At 45.6% G+C, this 26,326-nt stretch overlaps 1 protein-coding gene across 1 annotated transcript in view; it reads left to right on the top strand.

The window, feature by feature from the left end:
* Nucleotides 1-26,326, top strand: part of ALK (ALK receptor tyrosine kinase) — a 1,066,008-nt gene that overhangs the window by 991,407 nt on the left and 48,275 nt on the right. Inside the window, exon 12 of the mRNA XM_049904948.1 lies at nt 15,684-15,846. Coding sequence (XP_049760905.1) covers nt 15,684-15,846 — 163 coding nt within the window. The remainder of the gene's footprint in view (nt 1-15,683; nt 15,847-26,326) is intronic.

The raw sequence follows: 26,326 nt of genomic DNA, 5'->3' as shown, positions 1-26,326 counted from the left end.
AACCACTGTGCCACCAGGGCTACTCCAACTAATAAGTGAGAAAAAAATTATATGATTAGAATATCATTATTTTGTAACCCCCCAATATATAAATGGTTCTAAGCATTGAGCTTCAACAACTGCTAACATCAAAAAGAAAAAAAAGCAACAATCACATATTAGGTACCTCCTAGTAAAAGAATAGGGTTTAGTGAAAGAATGTCATCTATAGTCTTGAAAAGGCTTCAAATACGAGTCTGATCAAGCCTCTGGAACCAACTGACAATTTTCAGGACAGGACAATGTGTTGAACGGCACCATGGAGATGCAATCAGCAAAATCCAGATTCTGGGAAGCACTCCAAGCCAAATGGTTCTGACTCTTCAACAGCTAAAGTAAGGAAAAGACGGGGGTGGAGGGGAATCTGTATATATAAAGACACAAGAAATTTTTTTTTTTTTAATTAATGGGAGAGACTCAGCAACAGTACCTAGGGAAAGTGTACACTTGAGTGATAAAACTATTAAGAAACGTCAGGAAATGATTACTATGTAAGTCAGGATAATAATGCCTTTCAGAGGTAAGACTGGAGGGGGCAGAGAAGGTCTTCTGAAGTAGCTAAAAAAGTTCTATTTCTTGACCTGGGCCGTGGTTAAAAATGGGTGTTTGCTTTATAATAACTCATTAATTATACATTTGTTTTGTAGAGTTTTCTGTATCTGTGCTTTTTTTTTTTTTTAACAAGAAAAAGCTTATTTTTTTCCCTCATTGTTTATCACAGTATCAGAGTGAGCCAGGATACTTCTCCAGTGCTCACTTAGACAAGTGGTTTCCAGTCTTCTTTGTCCTTGCAACAGATCAAAAGTGCAAGCCAGTCAGGGGACATCTAAGTCGATTGGCAAAATAAGTTTCTATTAAGAAAACATTCTGCATCCCACTTTGAAGTGTGGCGTCTGGGGTCTTAAATGCTAACAAGCGGCCATCTAAGATGCATCAATTGGTCTCAACCTACCTGGATCAAAGGAGAATGAAGAACACCAAGGTCACAAGATAATTATGAGCCCAAGAGACAGAAAGGGCCACATGAGCTAGAGACTTACATCATCCTGAGACCAGAAGAACTAGATGGTGTCCGGCCATAGCCAATGACTGCCCTGACGGGGAGCACAACAGAGAACCCCTGAGGGAGCAGGAGACCAGTGGGATGCAGACCCCAAATTCTCATTAAAAGACCAGACTTAATGGTCTGACTGAGACTAGAAAAATCCCGGTGGTCATGGTCCCCAAACCTTCTGTTGGCCCAGGACAGGAACCATTCCTGAAGCCAACTCATCAGACATGGATTGGATTGGACAATGGGTTGGAGAGAGATGCTGATGAGGAGTGAGCTACTTGTAGCAGGTGGACACTTGAGACTGTGTTGGCATCTCCCGTCTAGAGAGGAGATGGGAGGGTAGAGAGGGTTAGAAACTGGCAAAACGGTCACAAAAGGAAAGACCGGAAGGAGGAAGCGGGCTGACTCATTAGGGGGAGAGTAAATGGGAGTATGTAGTAAGGTGTATGTAAGTTTATATGTGATAGACTGACTTGATTTATAAACTTGCACTTAAAGCACAATAAAAAATTATTTAAAAAAAAAGTGGAAGCCAGGATAATCAAAAACAGAAGTATCTATTACAATAATATACACCAGGTGGTCCAATTCAACAGCTTGTCTTTTAGAAGAGAAGTTTCCTAACTAATTTCAGTGCCAGTATCAGATTAATTGTGTGTCTGGAAAGGGACATCGCTTCATTGTTTAAAGAGTTGACGGAAGTGGTAGAAATATTTTAACCTCACAATGGCTGCAATATGTACTTTATTTTCATTTTGTCCTAATGTGAAGAACAATTTATTGATTGTCATCATATACTCAAAAAAGAGTTACTTTTTCCAATTTATAAGAGGGAATGGTAAAGTACACATTTCTGGACCAGTGAATGACTATATTTACTTGGATTTTGGTCATGATTCTTATTTAATGGGATCTAGGGGGGCATCCTAAATGTTTTACTACGCCGTAGCTCCCACGAAGTTTAGCTCAGTTAACCGATGTAGATAAAATTCAATTGCATAGATCAGGATCAAAATGGTACAAATGATCCACATGAGCCACTGAGTGCCCCTCCATGGTTCATACACAAAGGCCTTCGAAATTAACCACTGTTGTGATTCGTAGTGATAGCTGAGAACTTATTTTCCTTTGAACCACGCTTTATTTCTTTGCATTGAGTCGAGAAGATGAGATGGCTTAGCAATGGTAATAAAATGAATATAATCACTGTCTAGCCTTTTTTTTTTTTTTTTAGCAATTGTGCTGTATATTACTAATTGATTTGTTTCTTCTTGGAGGGTGCTGCAATATACTTAAAACGAAACCCCATCCTTAATGGATTATTCTTTACTCAACTGTCTATAACCAATCAGTATTTTGATGTTTGTGGGTTCTTTATATGATTTAGACATGAATAAGTATTAAACTAGGTTTCCAATGTGTGGTATATATAAGAACAAGATCAAGCTGTAGTTCTTTTTGTTTTTTTTTTTTTTTTCTTTCTTTCATAGAAGAGTTTTATACAATAGTATTTTTTTTTAAGAGGATATAGCTAAGCTTCCTTCCTCCCCTGGCTCAGTTCAGCCTTTTAGTCTCCTCCATGGGGACAGTTTGATCCTTCCCACAGCTGCAGACCCCCCACGGGGGAAATACAGGCAACCTTGTACCCTCAGATTGGCAGCTCAGTAAAAAGTCTGCCTCACTGCTGATCTCACTGTGACCTTGGCCTCCTCTCCATGAACCAAGGTTTTCCTTGCTGTTTACTACCCAGTCTCTCTTACTCTATCTCTATCTCTGTCTCTATCTGTCTCTCTCTCTGCTACCTGATCTTGTCAACATTCCACTTACTGAATTCCCCTTTTGACACCTCCTGGCTCCCCGTGGCCTCTCTGAGTACCTTTTTTCCTTGGCTCGTTCCCATGACCCTGTGGAGTCCACACTCTGCTAAACTAAGGTGCTGTTGGGGAGATTGTGGGATTTTCTGGGGCTGAGGGTCCACTCACCCTAACCAACACTCACCTGTCCTGTAATGATGACTTGCCTGCTGTCTGGGCCTAAGTAACCTTGAACTCATCTATCTTAGGTTTAGCTGAACCCCAGAATCAGGGATTTGAAAAAGAAAAAGCCCAGGCTCTCAATAAAATTCCATGAGAATTTTCTACCTTAAACTTGGACTTTTCAAGCCTTGAACTTAGACTCAGAAGGTCTATGCTTAATTCTTGGCTTGATCAGTTATCAACTCTGTGCAACACAGACCAGTCACTCGTCTTCTTTGGACTTTAGTTTCTGAATTTTTAAAGGAGATACTAGAACTCTACTTCTACGACTACAGAGCTGAAGCAAGATATTGTATATGAAGACATTTAATACCTATATGAAAGCACCATGCCTGACTCATATCAGCTGCACAATATATATCGAGGAGTTTTTGCTCCCTTCACGGGTGGACAAAACTCTCAGGTATCTAAGGTTCAGAGGGCACCCTCACCCAAAAGGAAGCACAAACATGTAAGGAAACAAACAGTTTCTATCTGGGTACTGAAGCTCACCTTGGCTTCTACTGTCCCCTAGAATCATGTCTCTAAATCTCTGGCATCTCAGGTTCTAGACCTGCCTACTTTGATCCACAAGGTTTTGCCCAATGCCTCCTACCCCCAGTGACACTTCTGAAAACCATCCTAGCTTCTGCCTATCCTCTCATGGTTCTAACTCTACCTGCCTTACCCGGAAAACCAGAAGCCCATCTCATGCCTACCCTGCCTGAAGTACTTGCCAGACCCATTCTGCTTCTAACCAAAAACCTGTTGCTATCCATTCAATTCTGATTCACAGCAACCCTATAGGACAGAGTAGAATGGCCCCATAGGGTTTCCAGGGAGTGGCTGGTGGGTTCAAACTGCCAACGTTTTGGTTAGTAGCCAAGCTCTTAACCACTGTGCCACCAGGGCACCAGATGCCTCCTGCAGTCCCTCCTAGGCCCATAGCAGTTAATACCACCAGGCTCAGAGCTATAGCCAACCCTTTGGGCAAGGATCTGGAAATTATTATAGTCTGTTCCCAGCAAACCTCAGCCAGTGCTCAGCTGAGGGAGGCCAAAAAGTTTAACACTGCCTTGGGCACTTTCAAATAAACACTGGGAATAAAACAGAATAAGTGATTGCCTCCTTATAGAAAGCCACAGGTATCCACACTTCTGGTTACCAGATATCAAGAAGCATATTTTATCATTAAAGAAGGTCCTGAGAAGAATACACTGGGTAGCTGAGGGAACAGGGCCTCATAGGAACAAACTAAAAAGATTGGAAGCTTCAGGGCAGAATTCTGAGGGGGCTTGATTACCACCAGAGGACTCTTGAACAAGGAAGAAGGAACATTTGGCTCTGGTTCCTTCCTCGGTGCCGATTTGCTCAGAAAAATCACTTCTCCTCTCTAGGATACTCTTTCTTTATCTGGAAAATGAGGTAGATGGAACTAGTTCACACACCTGATTGAGCCTCAAATTCTTCTGAGAAGACTTTTACAATATGCAAGTATCGCCTTCCCTACCTCTTGGTCTACTGCATCTGAATATCTATGGCCCTGGAATCTGTGCTCTAAAGGTCCTCAGGTGGTTTGGGAACCACTGGATTCAGGGAGCTCCAAGGTCTCATCTTGCTGTGACATTCGATGATGTCTGTGAGATTCCAGACAGAGTGAACAAAGAAAACTAAGAGGATTAAACTTGAGCAAGACAAGTCCAAGCAGCACATATAAGCAAGACAGTCTTGCTCTGTGGGCAATAAACTCAGAAACTCCATACTCCCAAGACGTAGTGCTGGTGGGAAACATAAATTGGCTCCAAATGACTGTGGGCAGATTTATGAGGGTCACAGACATGCACGGGAACAAGGAAGACCACCATGACTTGAAGGCTGCTGGGAGCAACAGAATTCTGGCTGGATGAATCACGGGCCTGCCCTGGAATGGCAAATCCTCCATTCCCGGGGAACCCACTTTAGAGAGAGTCTCTCCCTGAATTTTTCCATCAGAGACTACTGAAAATAAAAACAAAATTTTGTGTGTAAAAACCACCTGAGACCAATATATAGCCATTGAATTGGGAAAATGCTGGTCCCTTTACTGAGAAACAGCCCTAGAGTCCCACCTTTATGGAAAAGGGGCATAAATCTTGAAACTGGGTGTCTTTGCCTCCCACAGTCAGAAAATGAACATGAAGCTACACACTTTTTAAATTATATTTCTTATGCATTCTTATTGCCAAATGTTGGATAGCTGGGTGGTCCAAATGGTTAATGTGCTCAGCTGTTGACAGGTTGGACATTCGAGTCCACCCAGAGACCTCAGAAGAAAGGCCTGGTGATCTATCTACTTCTGAAGAATCAGCCACTGAAAACTCTACAGAACACAGTTCTGCTCTGACACACTTGGGGCCGCCATGGGTCGGAGTTCACTTGCTGGCAACTGGTTGTGCTGAGCACGTGGCATTAGGTCATCATTTAATTCTCACAGAAACTCTACACGTTGTTTTTATTGTTGTTAGGTGCTGTCACGTCGCTTCTGACTCATGGCAACCCTATGTTAACAGAAGGAAACACTGCCCAGTCCTGCATCGTCCTCACAATCATTATTATGTTTGAGCCCATTGTTGCAGCTACCGTGTCAATCCATCTCATTGAGGGTCTTCCTCTTTTTTGATGACCCTGTACTTTACCAAGCATGATGTGCTTCTCCAGTGACTGGCCCCTCCTGATAACATGGCCAAAATACATGAGACAAAGTTTCACCACCCTCTCTTCTAAGGAGCGTTCTGGCTGTACTTCTTCCAGGACAGATTTATTTGTTCTTCTGGCAGGCCATGGTATATTCGATATCCTTTGCCAACACCATAACTCAAAGGCATCAGTTCTTCATAATAGGTGTTATTATCTCCATTTTTTCAGAGGAACTAAGACTCTGTGAGGTTATATCATTTGCCCTGGGGCTCACAGCTAGTAAGCAGCAAAAACCAGGTTGAGAAAATTTGGCCTACATGAATCTAAAGACCAGTCATCTGTTCCTACCTCACCAATGCCCCAACTGGCCAGAGGTAGAAGCCCAGCGTTTCCAGGAATGTCTCAGAACCTTCAGGAAAGTGTTAACCTAGGCTGAAGTTAAAAGTGTGTCCCCCTGTAGGTGAGATGCTCAGGCAGGTGCCAAGTCCATACATTTAACTGTCTTTTCCAGGACACTCTTGAGGGGAAAAAAAAAAATCATTCTTTCATTTCCAGGGTTGAATTAACTAGATGAAGTGTCCGGCTTCTGCAGGCTGCTTCCTGTGGGCACAGACCAGATCTGCACAACAGCCTTCAAGGAGCTGGAGACAATGGGAGGAATGGATTTCTCAACTCCCTTTCGAGCCTTATTTTCTCTCCCTGCCCTCTTCCACATCCCTAACTCACAGGGTTTAAATTCTCAGGTGCTGCTGGCGTGGGATTTGTATTCACAGAAACACCCCTGGCCACATTTCCTGTTGTCAGGACAGCGACAGCCTTGGGTGCTGGCAGGAGTCATGGACACAACTCACATTTTTAGAGACTTGGAGCTCGCAATGATCTTTCATACCCCTTGCCTCCTTAATCTTCATGCCAACCCAGTCCCTTCCATAGACAAAGAGCTTGATCAAGGTTCCACAATTAATAGTTGATGAAGCTGCCCCCAAACCCAGGTGTTCTTGCTGATTTCAAAGCCTCCGTTCTTTCAACTTCACCCTTCTGGCACAAGCCACACATATGATTTGGGCACAGGAGGGGGTAAAATGACAATCGGCCAAAGAACTCTGCTAAAAGTCCTTCAGTGAAGATTCAGCCCTTTGAATTAACAGGTTAACCCCTTATAATAAAAACAGATCAGGAAATTAACCATCAGCCATTCACACTGGTGAATCATAGATGGAACTGCAGTTCCTCACCTTCTCGCCCTTGAAATGACCTTCAGAAACCAAATAGAAATCAAGGTCTTCATCTGAAAAACCTAAAGCCCAGAAAAATATTGCGTGCTCGGTGTTGGGTAGGTTTATGTGTTGGAACCCCGATGAGAACCTTGCTCTCCTTGGCCAAGGAGATCCCACTGCAACTGGCCCAGTCTTCAGATTATCCGGCCTGCCCATCATAACCCCAATCTGGTTGTTTGTAATTAGCAAGTCAAATTAATCTCTCATTTTGCATCGTTATATTAGTTGAAAGTCTTCAAAAAAAAGTTTTCATTTTAACGTTTTAGTGAACAGTTACGTGCACCCAAGTTAATTTTCCCATAGTTTTCCAGATAGAATTTGATTTAATCTCTCTTTAAAGAGAAATAATTTCCGCAATCTTATAATGAGATTTTTGTATTTTAAATAAAAACAATTTATCAAGAAATCCTTTTTTTTTTTAATAACTTTTATTAAGCTTCACGTGAACGTTTACAAATCCAGTCTGTCACATGTAAGTTTACATACATCTCACTCCCTACTCCCACTTGCTCTCCCCCTCTTGAGTCAGCCCTTTCAGTCTCTCCTTTCTTGACAATTTTGCCTGCTTCCCTCTCTCTCTATCCTCCCATCCCCCCTCCAGACAAGAGTTGCCAACACAATCTCAAGTGTCCACCTGATATAATTAGCTCACTCTTCATCAGCGTCTCTCTCCCACCCGCTGACCAGTCCCTTTCATTTCTGATGAGTTGTCTTCAGGGATGGTTCCTGTCCTGTGTAAACAGAAGGTCTGGGGAGCATGGCCGCCGGGATTCCTCCAGTCTCAGTTAGACCATTAAGTTTGGTCTTTTTATGAGAATTTGGGGTCTGCATCCCACTGATCTCCTGCTCCATCAGGGGTCCTCTGCTGTGCTCCCTGTCAGGGCAGTCATCGATTGTGGCCAGGCACCAACTAGTTCTTCTGGTCTCAAGATGATGTAGGTCTCTGGTTCATGTGGCCCTTTCTGTCTCTTGGGCTCTTAGTTGTCGTGTGGCCTTGGTGTTCTTCATTTTCCTTTGCTCCAGGTGGGTTGAGACCAATCGCTGCATCTTAGATGGCCGCTTGTTAGCATTTAAGACCCCAGACGCCACATTTCAAAGTGGGATGCAGAATGATTTCATAATAGAATTATTTTGCCAATTGACTTAGAAGTCCCCGCAAACCATGTTCCCCAGACCCCCGCGCTTGCTCCGCTGAGCTTTGAAGCATTCAGTTTATCCCGGAAACTTCTTTGCTTTTGGTCCAGTCCAATTGAGCTGACCTTCCATGTATTGAGTGTTGTCTTTCCCTTCACCTAAAGCAGTTCTTATCTACTGATTAATCAATAAAAAAGCCTCTCCCACCCTCCCTCCCTCCCCCCCTCGTAACCACAAAAGTATGTGTTCTTCTCAGGTTTACTATTTCTCAAGATCTTATAATAGTGGTCTTATACAATATTTGTCCTTTTGCCTCTGACTAATTTCACTCAGCATAATGCCTTCCAGGTTCCTCCATGTTATGAAATGTTTCACAGATTCGTCACTGTTCCTTATCGATGCGTAGTATTCCATTGTGTGAATATACCACAATTTATTTACCCATTCATCTGTTGATGGACACCTTGGTTGCTTCCAACTTTTTGCTATTGTAAACAGAGCTGCAATAAACATGGGTGTGCATATATCTGTTTGTATGAAGGCTCTTGTATCTCTAGGGTATATTCCTAGGAGTGGGATTTCTGGGTTGTATGGTAGTTCTATTTCTAACTGTTTAAGATAACGCCAGACAGATTTCCAAAGTGGTTGTACCATTTGACATTCCCACCAGCAGTGTATGAGAGTTCCAATCTCTCCGCAGCCGCTCCAGCATTTATTATTTTGTGTTTTTTGGATTAATGCCAGCCTTGCTGGTGTGAGATGGAATCTCATCGTAGTTTTAATTTGCATTTCTCTAATGGCTAATGATCGAGAGCATTTTCTCATGTATCTGTTGGCTGCCTGAATATCTTCTTTAGTGAAATGTGTGTTCATATCCTTTGCCCACTTCTTGATTGGGTTGTTTGTCTTTTTGTGGTTGAGTTTTGACAGAATCATGTAGATTTTAGAGATCAGGTGCTGGTCGGATATGTCATAGCTGAAAATTCTTTCCCAATCTGTAGGTGGTCTTTTTACTCTTTTGGTGAAGTCTTTAGATGAGCATAGGTGTTTGATTTTTAGGAGCTCCCAGTTATCTGGTTTCTCTTCATCATTTTTGGTAATGTTTTGTATTCTGTTTATACCTTGTATTAGGGCTCCTAGGGTTGTCCCAATTTTTTCTTCCATGATCTTTATCATTTTAGTCTTTATGTTTAGGTCTTTGATCCACTTGGAGTTAGTTTTTGTGCATGGTGTGAGGTATGGGTCCTGTTTCATTTTTTTGCAAATGGATATCCAGTAATGCCAGCACCATTCGTTAAAAAGGCCATCTTTTCCCCAGTTAATTGACACTGGTCCTTTGTCAAATATCAGCTGCTCATACGTGGATGGATCTATGTCTGGGTTCTCAATTCTGTTCCATTGGTCTATGTGTCTGTTGTTGTACCAATACCAGGCTGTTTTGACTACTGTGGCTGTATAATAGGTTCTGAAGTCAGGTAAGGTGAGGCCTCCCACTTTCTTCTTCTTTTTCAGTAGTGCTTTGCTTATCCGGGGCTTCTTTCCCTTCCATATGAAATTGGTGATTTGTTTCTCTATCCCCTTAAAATATGACATTGGAATTTGGATCGGAAGTGCGTTAAATGTATAGATGGCTTTTGGTAGAATAGACACTTTTACTATGTTAAGTCTTCCTATCCATGAGCAAGGTATGTTTTTCCACTTAAGTATGTCCTTTTGAATTTGTTGTAGTAGAGCTTTGTAGCTTTCTTTGTATAGGTCTTTTACATCCTTGGTAAGATTTATTCCTAAGTATCTTATCTTCTTGGGGGCTACTGTGAATGGTATTGATTTGGTTATTTCCTCTTCGGTGTTCATTTTGTTGATGTAGAGGAATCCAAGTGATTTTTGTATGTTTATTTTATAACCTGAGACTCTGCCAAACTCTTCTATTAGTTTCAGTAGTTTTCTGGAGGATTCCTTAGGGTTTTCTGTGTATATAATCATGTCATCTGCAAATAGTGATAACTTTACTTCTTCCTTGCCAATCCGGATACCTTTTATTTCTTTGTCTAGCCTAATTGCCCCAGCTAAGACTTCCAACACGATGTTGAATAAGAGCGGTGATAAAGGGCATCCTTGTCTGGTTCCCGTTCTCAAGGGAAATGTTTTCAGGTTCTCTCCATTTCGAGTGATATTGGCTGTTGGCTTTGCATAGATGCCCTTTATTATGTTGAGGAATTTTCCTTCAATTCCTATTTTGGTAAGAGTTTTTATCATGAATGGGTGTTGGACTTTGTCAAATGCCTTTTCTGCATCAATTGATAAGATCATGTGGTTTTTGTCTTTTGTTTTATTTATGTGATGGATTACATTAACGGTTTTTCTGATATTAAACCAGCCTTGCATACCTGGTATAAATCCCACTTGATCAGGGTGAATTATTTTTTTGATGTGTTGTTGGATTCTATTGGCTAGAATTTTGTTGAGGATTTTTGCATCAATGTTCATGAGGGATATAGGTCTATAATTTTCTTTTTTTGTAATGTCTTTACCTGGTTTTGGTATCAGGGAGATGGTGGCTTCATAGAATGAGTTGGGTAGTATTCCGTCATTTTCTATGCTTTGGAATACCTTCAGAAGTAGTGGTGTTAACTCTTCTCTGAAAGTTTGGTAGAACTCTGCAGTGAAGCCGTCCGGGCCAGGGCTTTTTTTTGTTGGGAGTTTTTTGATTACCGTTTCAATCTCTTTTTTTGTTATGGGTCTATTTAGTTGTTCTACTTCTGAATGTGTTAGTTTAGGTAGGTAGTGTTTTTCCAGGAATTCATCCATTTCTTCTAGGTTTGCAAATTGGTTAGAGTACAATTTTTCATAATAATCTGAAATGATTCTTTTAATTTCATTTGGTTCTGTTGTGATGTGGTCCTTCTCATTTCTTATTCGGGTTATTTGTTTCCTTTCCTGTATTTCTTTAGTCAGTCTAGCCAATGGTTTATCAATTTTGTTAATTTTTTCAAAGAACCAGCTTTTGGCTTTGTTAATTCTTTCAATTGTTTTTCTGTTCTCTAATTCATTTAGTTCAGCTCTAATTTTTATTATTTGTTTTCTTCTGGTGCCTGATGGATTCTTTTGTTGCTCACTTTCTATTTGTTCAAGTTGTAGGGACAGTTCTCTGATTTTGGCTCTTTCTTCTTTTTGTATGTGTGCATTTATTGATATAAATTGGCCTCCGAGCACTGCTTTTGCTGTGTCCCAGAGGTTTTGATAGGAAGTATTTTCATTCTCGTTGCTTTCTATGAATTTCCTTATTCCCTCCTTGATGTCTTCTATAACCCAGTCTTTTTTCAGGAGGGTATTGTTCATTTTCCAAGTATTTGATTTCTTTTCCCTCGTTTTTCTGTTATTGATCTCTAGTTTTATTGCCTTGTGGTCTGAGAAGATGCTTTGTAATATTTCGATGTTTTGGACTCTGCAAAGGTTTGTTTTATGACCTAATATGTGGTCTATTCTAGAGAATGTTCCATGTGCGCAAGAAAAAAAAGTATATTTTGCAGCAGTTGGGTGGAGAGTTCTGTATAAGTCAATGAGGTCAAGTTGGTTGATTGTTGTAATTAGATCTTCCGTGTCTCTGTTGAGCTTCTTACTGGATGTCCTGTCCTTCTCCGAAAGTGGTGTGTTGAAGTCTCCTACTATAATTGTGGAGGTATCTATCTCGCTTTTCAATTCTGTTAAAATTTGATTTATGTATCTTGCAGCCCTGTCATTGAGTGCGTAAATATTTAATATGGTTATGTCTTCCTGATCAATTGTCCCTTTTATCATTATATAGTGTCCTTCTTTATCCTTTGTGGTGGATTTAAGTCTAAAGTCTATTTTGTCAGAAATTAATATTGCTACTCCTCTTCTTTTTTGCTTATTGTTTGCTTGATATATTTTTTTCCATCCTTTGAGTTTTAGTTTGTTTGTGTCTCTAAGTCTAAGGTGTGTCTCTTGTAGGCAGCATATAGACGGATCGTGTTTCTTTATCCAGTCTGTGACTCTCTGTCTCTTTATTGGTGCATTTAGTCCATTTACATTCAGGGTAATTATAGATAAATAAGTTTTTAGTGCTGTCATTTTGATGCCTTTTTATGTGTGTTGTTGACAATTTCATTTTTCCAGATACTTTTTTGTGCTGAGGCGTTTTTCTTAGTAAATTGTGAGATCCTCATTTTCATAGTGCTTGACTTTATGTTAGTTGAGTCGTTACGTTTTTCTTGGTTTTTATCTTGAGTTATAGAGTTGTTATACCTTTTTGTGGTTACCTTATTATTTACCCCTATTTTTCTAAGTAAAAACCTAACTTGTATTGTTCTATATCGCCTTGTATCACTCTGCATATGGCAGTTCAATGCCTCCTGTATTTAGTCCCTCTTTTTGATTATTGTGATCTTTTACCTATTGACTTCCATGATTCCCTGTTATGTGTATTTTTTTTTTTAATTAATCTTAATTTGTTTGTTTTTGTGATTTCCCTATTTGAGTTGATATCAGGACGATCTGTTTTGTGACCTTGTGTTGTGCTTATATCTGATATTATTGGTTCTCTGACCAAACAATATCCTTTAGTATTTCTTGTAGCTTTGGTTTGGTTTTTGCAAATTCTCTAAACTTGTGTTTGTCTGTAAATATCTTAATTTCGCCTTCATATTTCAGAGAGAGTTTTGCTGGATATATGATCCTTGGTTGGCAGTTTTTCTCCTTCAGTGCTCTGTATATGTCGTCCCATTCCCTTCTTGCCTGCATGGTTTCTGCTGAGTAGTCTGAACTTATTCTTATTGATTCTCCCTTGAAGGAAACCTTTCTTTTCTCCCTGGCTGCTTTTAAAATTTTCTGTTTATCTTTGGTTTTGGTGAGTTTGATGATAATATGTCTTGGTGTTTTTCTTTTTGTATCAATCTTAAATGGGGTTCGATGAGCATCTTGGATAGCTATCCTTTCGTCTTTCATGATGTCAGGGAAGTTTTCTGTCAGGAGTTCTTCAACTATTTTCTCTGTGTTTTCTGTCCCCCCTCCCTGTTCTGGGACTCCAATCACCCGCAGGTTATCCTTCTTGATAGAGTCCCACATATTCGTAGGGTTTCTTCATTTTTTTTAATTCTTTTATCTGATTTTTTTTCAGCTATGTTGGTGTTGATTCCCTGGTCCTCCAGATGTCCCAGTCTGCATTCTAATTGCTCGAGTCTGCTCCTCTGACTTCCTAGTGCGTTGTCTAATTCTGTTATTTTATTGTTAATCTTTTGGATTTCTACATGTTGTCTCTCTATGGATTCTTGCAACTTATTAATTTTTCTAGTATGTTCTTGAATAATCTTTTTGAGTTCTTCAACAGTTTTATCAGTGTGTTCCTTGGCTTTTTCTGCAGTTATCCTAATTTCATTTGTGATATCATTAAGCATTCTGTAAATTAGTTTTTGTATATTCTGTATCTGATAATTCCAAGATTGTATCTTCATTTGGGAAAGGTTTTGATTCTTTTGTTTGGGGGGTTGGAGAAGCTGTCCCGATCTGCTTCTTTAAGTGGTTTGATATGGATTGTTGTCTCCGCGCCATCACTGGGAAACTAGTTTTTCCAGAAAATCCGCTGCGTCCAGTCCAAATCCCTGCAGGACGGTTCCCCGGCTCGGATGCTGCTCTTTCTGCTCCAAGACCAGTCGCTGCCTCCCGGGGACTTCTCCTACCGGCTGCGTCCCACGCCGCCCGCGCGACCCGGCTGGTCCCCTTCCCGGGGTTAGTTCAGGGGGGTGGAGCAACTCTCCGTGTTTATGGCGTACCTGCGTCCAGTCCAAATCCCTGCGGGACGGTTCCCCGGCTCGGATGCTGCTCTTTCTGCTCCAAGACCAGTCACTGCCTCCCGGGGACTTCTCCTACCGGCTGCATCCCACGCCGCCCGTGGAACCGGCTGGTCCCCCTCCCGGGGTTAGTTCAGGGGGGTGGAGCAGCTCTCTGTGCTTGTGGCGTACCTGACTGGTACGCTGGCTCCAGGCTCTGGAAACAATCGCTGCTTCCCCGTATTAGTTCGTTCTCCGTCTCTAAATCTGTGTTTGTTGTTCAGGGTTCGTAGATTGTTATGTATGTCATCGATTCACTTGTTTTTCCGTGTCTTTGTTGTAAGAGGGATCCGAGGTAGCGTCTGCCTAGTCCGCCATCTTGGCTCCGCCCCCAAGAAATCCTTTTTTAAAAGGATTTTATAGATTGTGGAGATATTGGAATTCTGGCCAACATGAGGTTAGACAGCTCCCCAAGACCTGGCCTGATGCGAAGATAGAAAATTTGAGAGGGAAAGCCTGGCGGTAGGGGAGGAAGGAGGGGTGGGGTTTGTGTTGAGTGTTCTTATGGCACCCCCAGAAGGCCACATAGGATCATAAGTCCTTGGGATGAGGACGGGAGCACCAGGAAGTGAACAAGGGGCTCAGAAAAGGAGGGGTGTGCCCCCAAAACAAATTTGACATTTCCCCATTTTTGATACCCTTTGTTGCATAAAGAGCTAAAAGGCTGCTTTCACGGTGTTTGCAAACTGATTGTAAATAAGGAGGCTGGGCCCTGTTAGGACCTGTTAGGAAACATCTGACAGACAGACAAACTCTCCAGCCAGCAAGGGCGAGGCTTCCTGTTCCCTGCCATTGTCCTGGGTCTCTGGCCAATGGTGGGGTCGTGGAGCTGGTAATGTGTGCAATTCACTCTTTCAATCTTCTCCAAGCTAAGAGAATACTATATGCAAATACCAAACCTTTGGGAGCAGGTTAGATGCAGTTACAATATCACAAATTGAACGCCTCCTATTTGCCCAGCAATGAGCTGACCCCACTGAGAAGCCTGGAGAAGACTCAGCTACTGCCCGTGCCTGTCCCAGTTGAAAGGGGTCTTCTCTCCCTCCTGTCAGTTCTCACAACACAGTGTTTGCTGGACCCCTGCAATAGCTTCTTGTTTTTTCCTTACTAGCCTGTGTCACAGTTGGTTGCATCCCTTTCAATCTCCCTTAAGGGAGGCCATAAAGGTCCCTAGGCAATGCAAATGGTTTGCACTTGACTACTAACCTAAAGCTTGGTGGTTCAAACCCACCCAGAGGTGCCACAGAAGAAAGGCCTGGTGATCTGCTTCCAGAAAGATTACAGCCAAGAAAACTTCACGGAGCTCAGCTCACCTATGTAACACATGAGGTCGCCCTGAGTTGGAATCAACTCCATGGCAAAGGGTTTGGTTCTGTTTTTGGTTAGTAGGCTGTAAGCTTCTTAAGGTCAGGGTCCTGGTCAGCTCCATCTTTGTATCTCCCCTGGTATCTGCCACAGGGTCTGGCACATAGCAAGTCCTCGACAGAAGTTTCCAGTTTGAATGACTGATCAGTGTTTCCTACCCCAACCTCGGTGCCATCTAGGAAGGTGGGATTGGAGGCATGGATTAGCCATCCCAGGGAGGCCTGTGGAGGAGGGAGGGCCAGGCCCACTGAGTGACTCCCTCCCTCTTGTGCCGCAGTTCACTGGCTGTTCACCACGTGCGGGGCCAGCGGACCCCACGGCCCCACGCAGGCCCAGTGCAACAACGCCTACCGGAACTCCAACCTGAGCGTGATGGTGGGGAGTGAGGGCCCCCTGAAGGGCATCCAGATCTGGAAGGTGCCGGCCACCGACACCTACAGGTGCGTATGGGAGGTGAGGAGGCCGGGGGGCAGGGGGGTAGCAGCCCCGCCCTCCTGAAGAAGACTGAAGCCCTTCCTCGGGTGCATGCCCACTGGGGCGTCCAGAGAGGCCGAGGCGCAGAGGCCATAGACTGCGGCCCCAGAGCAGGGTGGAGGGGCTGGAGACGGGACGACTGGGGAAGCCAGAATGCAGTAATGAAGGAAAATGCGCTCTTTGTCCTCAAGGAGCCCACAGGCTGTTTGAGATGATGCGCATGAATCACCTTCAGAACATTATTTTTATCGTTAATAATTACAATTAAGGTGGACTATTCTTTGCATGCTGCTTGGTGCTGTTCAAATGGGGCAAGAGGTGTGAAAATGGAAGAAAAGATATGATGCACAGGCAAGATGATGTTCTCACCCTGGAACGTCCTTTCTGGGCCCTCCCTGGGAAATAATGCAAACTACTCACACACTCTCATCCCCCTCCCAGCCCCAGCCCAGCCCACGTGCACACTGAGAGAGGTCAGGCTGGAGGCAGGTCCGCTCCGTTTGCCGCTTGGGGGCCATGCATGGCGCTAAGCAAAGCTAACGCCAAGGCCTAGAGCGGTGGTCCTCAAACTTGAGCACGCACCAGAATCACCTGCAGGGCTGGTTAAAGTACAGACTGAGGGGCCCAGACCTGGGGAGTCTCCTTCAGTAGGCCTGGAGTAGCGACTGAGAGTTGGCATTTCTAATAAGCTTCCCGGTGATGCTGCTGCTGGTGGTAGTCCAGGGACCACGCTTTGACAATCGTTGACTTAGATAAGCCTCGGTAGTCCTCTCACAAGCTCTATGATGTTAGCAAAGCAAGCGTTGCATTCTCCATTTTATAAATGAGGAAACTGAGGCTCGGAGAGGTCAGGAGACCCCCCACTGTCACACAGTCCAGCCAGAGCCTCCAACTCCACCGCTGCCAGGGCTGTTTAAACAAAAAGCGTCTTAACCATGCATTGTTGGTGCGAACGCCCCCTAGAAACTGAACACAGTGAGCTCCTTCCCCTCCCACAGCCTCCACTCCAACCCAGTCCGCAGCTCCCACCCCACCCCGGTCTGCAAAGCCCTGGGAAGAAAACGGGCTCTCAAGGCACCCTGTTTTCTCTCCACTTTAACATTTCCTGTGGCAGCCCCACCCCTGGGCCTCAGTGTAAATGCATTACGTGGGGAGCCCTGAGTGCTTTTTAAATGGCATTATGGGCAGGCATGCGATAACGAGGTTTGCCTGCAATCAGATTAGATGCTCCAGGCCCCACACCTCCCAATAAATGGCCGGAGGACCTCCCCTCAACCCCCCTCCGCCAGCCCTGACATACAGACCAGGCCAGACCTTTCCCTCCTGCCAAGCCCAATGGGTCCTCCACTGTTCCCAGCGCAGGGACGGAAGGACTCTTGGAGAGCCCTCCCCCGCCCCCCCCCCAAAAAGTTGCAATCTAGTCAATTCCAACTGGGGGGACCACATGTGTGTCCAAGTAGAACTGTGCTCCATAGGATTTTCAAGTCTGTGAACGTTCATGAAGCAGATCGCCAGGCCTTTCTTCCAAGCTGCCACTGGGTGGGCACAAATTGCCAGCCTTTGGGTTAGTAGTCAAGTGCTTGACCATTTGTGCCACCCAGGACGACTCCTAGAGAGAAGGGGAAGAATATTCGTTGAGGATTCACCATAAATTACACCTTTTTTATCAGCAGGCGTCATTATTTTGTTACTGATATTTCCATTTTCCCACATGAGGAAACTGGAGTCAGAGAAATTTAGCGACAAACCTAGGGCCACACTATCAGTGACACAGCCAAGATGTGAATGCAGCACCCTCTGGCTCAAAGTCTACATTCTGTCCACTAAAACCCATACCTGTACTCTAGGAGGTGTGTAGAGAGGCAAGGGAGGGGCAGGAAAGGGGAGTGGGCAGAGGAAACATGCACTGCCAGGAGGCTTCTGGAGGTGAGGAGCCTGGGAAGAGAGGCCCACCCACCTGAAGGGATATGGACCAGCGCGGCCCCTCAGTTCAGATCCCCACATACAAAAAGCAATTTGAAGAAGAAAGCGGAGAGCTGTGAGGCAGAGAGGGACTCCCACAGCCAGCCGCCAACAGGGCCCTTTGTGCTATCCACTCCCCCTCCCCAGACAACTCTAAAGCCAAAGCCCCTTGCTGCCAGAGGTGCACAAATAAATGGTCAGGAGACACCATTAAGGGGACTCTCTTCAGCTTCATTCTCTCTGAGACAATGTGGACCAGGCCCGTTCCAGCGGGGTGAGCTTGGACAAGTTACTTAATCTCTTGGGACTTTGTTTCCTATTCTGTAAAGCCTACCCATTTGTTGTGAAGATTATGCATGAAGCCTGGAGTGGTAGGTGCTGAGTGCGTGCTGGTTCCCTCTCTGCCTTAGGCAGAGAGGTCAGTGGGAACAGGATGCTACCAGGCGGCAGGTAGCAGCCAGCCAAAGTCTCCAGGAACAGGCTGACCCCACAGACAGAAATTCCTGATTTTCCTATTTCCAAGGACGTTTCTCTGACTTTCTCAGATGGGTCCCACGTCTGGAAAGATTTTCCCTGACAGAGCAACTGCATTTATGAGTAATAGTTAATTCATTTTCCCATTTTTTTATTGATCACAGCTGTATTTGAGTCTGGTCAGGTTTCTGATCAGCATGAATTGTCACAGTTTGTCACGCTGTGTTGATACAATCCCAGTCAAAATCAGAGATTCTATTCATTAATCCCTTTGAAATATTGAGACTAGCTGGTGAACTCCTGGGTGGAACTATAGACTAAGAGCTACTTTTCTGCTGAAGCAGGACACTTCAAGGTGTCCAAATTGGCAAAGGGTGCATTTCAAAATGGAGGGACTTTTCTGAACTGGCCTGAGATAGCGCCTTATTGAAACGGAAGAATCAAAACTGAAAAACCCTGGGTTTGGGCATCTGTTGTTGATGTTTATTTTTTGTTTTTTAACCAGATAAAGGCTGTACCAGATAATCCTGACTCTCACCTCTTCTCTGACCCTGGATGAGACTCAGGGCTTGAATGACAATGTGTTTTGGTCACATTACTTAGTAATCAAAGAAACTGACGGTTTAATGATTTGCTTTTTAGACCACATCAGAATGTCTCCAAGTCAGAATACCCATGTTGAAAAATCTGGTGTCCTTTTTCTGGAAGACCTTTCCACCATATTAATTATTATTTAATAAGTGCAGTTCATCGAGTGAGCAACAATGGGACACACCAGAGTGCTTGAAAAAAAGGTCCTTGAAACCTGATAAGTAGGGAGCCGCTGCTTCATGGGACCCATCTACTCCTGGAAGTGGGTGCATGTCACCTAGTGCTGTCTGGCTACTACCTGATGCCTGGTAATATTATCACTCCAGGTGACTTCTCCACCAAAGATCATGCAGGTGAAGGAAAGGGGACTATCAAGCACTTACTATACACCACTGTGGAGCCATTGTTGCCTGGGGCTCCCTCAAGGATATATAGAGTTGAAAACACCCCCAGGAGGCTCAGGTTCAACACCTAAATGCCCACCCTTCCCCCACCTGCTTTCCCTGCCCTGGGCTTCCCCTCCCCCTGTAATGGCCAAGTCCTCTGTCTAAACAGTAAGAGGTGACATGGATACTCCATCCCAGCACGTATGTCCTGGTGTCCAGACTGTCCCTTTCCTCACGTTCAAATCCCAATGAACCATGATGTGCCCGACACCAAGTATACAAAGATGAAGAAGACCCAGCCTCTGCCCAAGAGGAGCTGCAGCCAAGGGGGGTGGCAAACAATACCAAGCATTTCAGGGTAATGTAGAAAGGACCATTGGAGGTTTACACAAAGTGCTCTCCCAGAGGCCAGGGGGAGGGGTTTCCCTCAGCCAAAGTCATTCAAGAAAGACTTGTACAAGGAGACAGACACAAGAGTTAAGTTTTGAGGGTGGCAAGAGTTATCCAAGCAAAGAAGTGTGGGTACAGCCGAACTGCATGAGTGGTGGGCGTGCAATGGTGCTGAGGAGCAGAGCATCTGGGACAAGACTTGGGCCTACAGGAGCAGGGCTAGGGAGGGCTGGGCCCTGGTCACCAAGCTGGAGCCTGCCCTCCCAAATGTCTTAAGCGCCCTCTGGTGACTGTAAGTAAGGTACTGAGGGAAACAAGCCGGCAGGCAGGGAGAGCGAGGGAAGATGGCTGCAATCATCCAGGCAATAGCCAAAAAGGGGAGCCACGGCAAAGGAAAGACAGCTGTAGAGGAGGACCAAAAGCCAAGAAGTGTTTAAGGGTTGATGGGATGTGAGGCTTCAGGAGGAGGCAGTACCCATCCATGCCTCTGGGATCTGGGGGTAGAGGAAGTGAGAACAATGAGTGACAGCTAGTGTCTCCAGGGGGTTGATTGACAAGGCAAGCATTAAGGTAATAGCCTGGAGGCGGTGGCAGTTCACTGGTACAATCCTTGCCTTCCGTGTGGAAGACCCGTGTTCAATTCCTGGCCAATGCACCTCATGTGCAGCCACCATGATGCTGAACTGGTTTCAGTGGCGCTTCCAGACTAAGATGGACTAGGAAGAAAGGCCTGGCAATCTACGTCTGAAAGTGAGCCAGTGAAAACCCTATGGATCATGATGGTCCAGTCCACAACTAATCATGAGTCAGGAGCTAACTCGATGGCAGCTAACAACAACAGAGAGCACCTGATCAAGGAAGATTTCTTCGTTGTGGTTCTGAGTGATAACAACATCTAGAATGCCCATAAGGGTGGGTGGCTGAGTGGACTGGAGGGTGGGAGGCCACTGGAGCGCCATGAAAAGGGCATGAACTGTGGGGCATTCTCAGGGGTGAGATCCTCAGCCTCATCATGTAATCATGGAGACAGACAATGGCGGAACTGGGCCCAGAGCACTGCTGGGGAGATTTGATAACATTGTGTGTATAACCGACCCACCCAGAGGCAGCCAGTACTCAGCAGACACAGGCCTGCCAGCCTCCCGCTCTTCCTTCCTGACCTCTCCCCTTCTTCGTCTTCTCTCTCTTCTTCCAGCCTGTCTTCCTCCCTCCTTCCTTCTCTCCTTTCTCCCTCCTTCCCTCCCTCTCTCCTTCCCTTCCTCCTTCCCTCCCTTCCTTCTTTTCTACCTTTCTAGAACTTAGCATCCTTCCAGCCCTTAGCCCTCCTACCTCCACCCCCACCTCTGCCACACACACACACACACACACAGATCATCTATAAAAGCATTTGTCAAGCATGGCCCACAGCTCCTGGTGGCAGTTTTCACATGGGTCACTTGTGCTTCAGATGTAATGTACAAAAGGCCACAGATGCCAGCTGGAGCCAGCAAATCCAGCCAGCTGACCCAGGCCACAGCTGTTCTTAATCGTCTTCATCTCTGACACTCATTTCCTCACCTGGCTCTGGGGGCCAGTGTGTAGCTGGATGGCACTTCATTCAACCCCCTCCACCAATAGCCACAGAGAACCTACCAGGCACCGAGCAGGGCTGCAGAACTTCCAGAGGGCTGAGACATGGCCCTCTGACCACAGGACAGAAAAAGTTAATGGTCCACAATGCCGATAAAGTCCTAACAATAATAGAAGAGATGTCACGAGACATGATTAATTGTCACAGTAATTGTACAGATAGCTATCACGAAGAAGAGCTCAGAGTAGGGAAAGGTGGAGGCAGGGGAATTAGACAAAAGTTGATGGGCTGCAGGGAGAATGGAGTTTGGGTCCAACTTCCACTGCTGATGCACCCTGTGACCTTGAATCTGAGTCGTCCCTGCTCTGCAGCGGCCTCATCTGTAGAGGCAGAAGTCTCTGGGATTCCTTCCAGCTCTGCTCTTCTGAGGCCTTAGGGCTGTACTGGTCAGAAGGCTGTGAGGGAGGAAGTCGCTGATGAACTTTGCTCATTGACACCATTCAGAATGAGCCTGGGGTGGCCCCTCCATGTGCCTCTGCAGAGGGCTCCTTCCACACTGACCCCCAGGGCTATTGCCTGATGGCTCAAACGACCCATCGGCAAAACTCTACATCTGGACAGAAATGTCCTACTGGCCAAGCCCCGTACACACTTGCCTGCCATGTGTCCTCGCAATAACCCTGGAGTGCAGGCCGGGCAGACCTGACTGTCTTGATTTCACTGATGGGGAAAACAAGACCCAGAGGAAGGAAGAGGCTCACCCAAGCGCCCTCAGGGAGTTACAGGCAGAGCCCAGAGTGGGACCCAGGTCTTCTGCTTCCTTGGACGTTGGTACAGAAGAGAAATGAGGTGCTTGGAGTTTCTCTAGGCCCTTTTCTTTAAAGTGGGGCTCCACTCAGTGCTCCCCTCACAGGTGTGGTGGGGATCCCGCCACCGTGCGGCCTGCCAGCTGTGCTTTCATCTCAGGATCGGGCAGGCAGCCACTTTGATTTGCTGCTAATTCTTTATTTAAAAAAGATTCACAACTCAAATACATCAGGTAACAATAGCTCACAGTCAATAATACAAAACACAAACCCAATAAACATCCATTCTGACCAGAGGACATGGATTTAGACGAGGAAAAACAAAACATTACAGCATCGGCTCATCCAGAACAGTATCTCGTAATTTCCAGTAAATTGGAATCACTGCAAGTCATTTTCCCCACTTGAATGGCAGGTATATTAATTTCTTGTTGTTTATCAACCATCAAAAATAAATTGTTTACAAAGGATGGCAAAGAAGCTTCAGAGACTCAGCCTGAGGTTATTTTTCTGGCATGAGTTTGTGTAACGTGATTTACAAGGTCTGGGGTCTTCAGAAGCGCCAAGGCTGGTCTGTGTTCCCACTAGCTCTTGAGAGAGGCGGTCCTGGATGACACTGACCAGAGTTGACCCCGGGCCCTCTTTGCTATGCCCTGTTCCACCTACTGCCCTTCCCTCTAGAAATCAGGGTCTCATTCGTGGGCCCCCTTCTCCCTCCCAGAAGCCACCCCAGAAAAGGAGTGGACAGTCTCATCCACAGGGCCCATCATAACAGCCGCTGCATTTGTTTCTCATTGGCTCCCCCTCAGGGGCTGAATTAGGTCCTTGATACGCATCAGCTCATTTAATTCTCACAATAACCTTTCGAGGTAGGTATTATTATCCCGAGGGGTTCCTGGGTGGCACAAATGGTTAGGCACTCAGAAAGGTTGGAGGTTCAGGTCCACCAGAGGGGCCTTGGGGGAAAGGCCTGGTGATCTCCTTCTGAAAAATCAGCCATTGAAAATCCTGTGGAGCACAGTTCTACTCTGATACACATGAGGTCACCATGAGTCAGAGTTGACTCAATGCAACTGGTTTGGTTTTGGTTTTATTATTATCTCCATTTTACAGATGAGGAAACTGGGGCAGAGAGAGGGTAAGTAACCTATCCAAAGTCACACGGCTAGCGAGTAACCATGGCAGAGCTAGGAGCAGGGTGAGGTATACGAGGCACTTTAGGCACAAAATTTAAGGAAGTGCTCCCTCCAGGGTCATTCAAATGTAAGGCCAGCCCCTGAGAGCGAGGTGCCTCTCTTGCCTCACCCTCATCCCGGCCCTGAGTAACAGAGTGCAGATTTGGACCCAGGTCTGTTTGCATTCAAGCCCTTGCTTTTTTCATGGTAGCACAGCCCACTCCTGAAAAGAGCTTTGTAGTGGCAACCAAGAACTTCCAAGGAGTAAAGTTCTAGTGGTGGGATGTCAGGCCTCAGAGGGCTGATAAGGGAGACACCTCTTTCCAGTGCCCCTACAACGAGTCCAGACCCTGACTTTAAGCCAGCGCCTAGTCCAGGTTGATAGCACGAGGCTGAGACCACCACAAAAAAAAAAAAAAGTTCCTGTCAAGTCGATTTCAATTCATGGTGACCACATGTATGTCAGAGTAGAACTATGCTCCTTACAGTTTTCAGTGGCTAATTCTTCAGTAGGTCATCAGGCCTTTCTTCCAAGGTGCCTCTGAATAGACTCGAACCTGCAGCCCTTCGGTTAGCAGCCATGTGCACCACCCAGAGACCACCATGCAGGAAAGTAAAGTCTGGCTTCTGGCCAGAACAGAGAGTTGGCTCCAGCCCAGAGACCTCCCTTGTATTTTGCCTTAGGTTTCAGCATTTTCAATTCCACTATTTATGCCAGTGAGGGACCTTGTCCTCATTTTAGTCCTAAGTGGGGGAATCCGAGGCTCCAAGCGATTGATACAGTTGCCCCCGACCACTCAGCAGAGGGAGGAAGAGACCTAGAGTTCATCCCACCTCACTGCTCAGAACTAGGTCAAGGCATGGTGGGGCTGCCGTGTGGTTGGGAGCAGGAGAAACAGGAAAGAAAGATTAGGGAGGAAAAAGAGAGTCAGGGACACCAACTTCTAAAATATAATAATTTGGCTATATTTAAACATGTGAAAGAGTTCAGAATGATGCATAATGCATGCAGATTGATGCAAATGACTGTGCTAATGATGCAAAAAGGGATTGGGGGTAAAGCTTACTTCTCAGCCAGCCCTCCTAGGAGCAGAAGGGGGAAGGACCAGGACTTTGTCTTAAGCAGAAGTCTTCCAAGCAAACCACATCTTCGGGTTAAAATGACTTTCTTACAGCCGTGTATAGCCTTCCTTATACAAGGCCCCAGGAACCTGGAGCCATGAGCAGGATGGAGCCGTGCCACCCCCAGTGCTGCCCCTAGACACTGCACGGTCCCTGCAACTCCTTAGGTCACCCTGAGCCCACTGTCCCCTGCCCCAGGCCTCCCTTCTCAGAGCTAAATAATTCTGCCTCCTTTAGCTTTTCACCAATAAGCTTCGTTTTTCCTCAGCCTTTTAATTATCCTCATCACCTTCTCCATTTCTAACGGATCAGGAGTGAGTGTTTGCCTGAGAGTCTGAGGGAACTGGGGTAGGACAATAGTTTCTCAGACCACCAGCAGAAACCAGAAGCCTCCCGGCAGCATCTTGGACAAGAAATGGCCTCAATGAGGGGAAACGCGTGATTTGGACCTGTGTCTGCCACTTAGCAGCTGTGTGACCTCAGACGAGTCACCTAATCCCTCTAAGCCTCAGTTTCCTCATCTGTCAAATGAGATGAATAACACCCACTGCTTACAGCTGTCGGGGCAATGCCATAAGGCCTGTAAACATGCATTTACTCTGGGAACATTGCAGGATGATCAATGATTGGCCCCGACTTCTCTCTCACTGCATGACCCCACCCCACACCCCCACCCTACCACACTCTGCCATCTAGCCTCCTGCAGCAGTCAGACATTCTGTGGGCTTTCCTGCCTCCTCACTTCAGTTCACACAAGCCCTGGCTCCGACATTCTGCCCCTTTCTGCTTGTCTCAGCATCTAACCCATCCACCAGCAACTCTGTGAAGCTGTCTTCAAACGATCCCCTCCACAACAAGCCACGCCTTCCATTTGCCTCCACCTCCAAACACTTCGCAGCCCTGGGCCTCCTCCTGGGCTGTGATCCACTGGCAGCCTTCATCTTTGTGTGAGATTTGCAGCTTTCACCCCGTTATCTCCTTTTCCTGTTGAACCTCCTCACTGCCCTGTGAGTTTGGAAAAGAAGATATAATTCTTCTTCCCTGGCGAAGCAGCCGGGTCTCTGGTACGACACGCAGCTAGGAAATGGTGCACTCAGATCACGGAACCCCTGAGTCTTTGGCCACTTCACTTTGCCTCCCCAGTGTAGGCATCCTATGGTGGGACTGGAGTCCCTGGGTGGTAGAGATGGGTAATGCACTCAACTGTTTACGCTGGGTTTGCGTCCACCCAGAGTCACCTCAGTAGAAAGGCCTCACAATCTACTTTCAAAAAGTCACCTGTTGAAAACCCTACAGAGCCCAGTTCTACTTTGACACACATGGGGTCACCATGAATCAGAATCGACTCAGGGGCAACTGGTTATGGTGAGATTTCTCTTTTCATAACCATGACCTAACTCCCCAGTTTCTTTGTAAGCCATTTGAGGGCCTGGCACCTGTCTCAGGTCTCCTCTTAGCCATAGGTTTACACAGAGCCCTCTATGGGATAAACTCCAGTCCGTGCTTGACCACTGGCCGAGGTGATGGGGCAGAGATTCTCTATCTGCATCCTGCCGAGACCTTGGTTCCTGGGTGGCCACATTAGCAGTAAGTAGCCTTCCAATTGTCTCTGCAGAAAGGGCCTGAGCTCAGCCGGGGAGGCCCCTCTGCATACGTAGAAGGTGGGCATTTCCCAGAATGGCAGATGGATTCTAGATGGAGGAGCCTCTGTGTGTGTGCACAAGTGCAAAGCCGGCTTGCATCTCTTCCTGGAAGGTTTCAAAAAGGACCTGGGACCTGAACACATGGGAACATGAACATCCTCCCAAGTCCCTTTTCCCTGACAGCTGGTCTCTGGGGAGACATTTGTTGCTGGTATGCTAGCTGTCTTCAAGACAAGCTGCTCCTCTGATACGGTTCACGAATTGAGTTCCTTTTTCCTCATCCTTGCTTAAATTCATCTCAACAACCCAAGAGGCAGCAGAAGCAAC

Source organism: Elephas maximus, chromosome 12, assembly GCF_024166365.1.
Source record: "Elephas maximus indicus isolate mEleMax1 chromosome 12, mEleMax1 primary haplotype, whole genome shotgun sequence".
NCBI classification, from domain to species: domain Eukaryota; kingdom Metazoa; phylum Chordata; class Mammalia; order Proboscidea; family Elephantidae; genus Elephas; species Elephas maximus.
The sequence above is the reverse complement of the archived record's forward strand: the minus strand, read 5'-3'. Positions and strand labels throughout refer to the sequence as shown.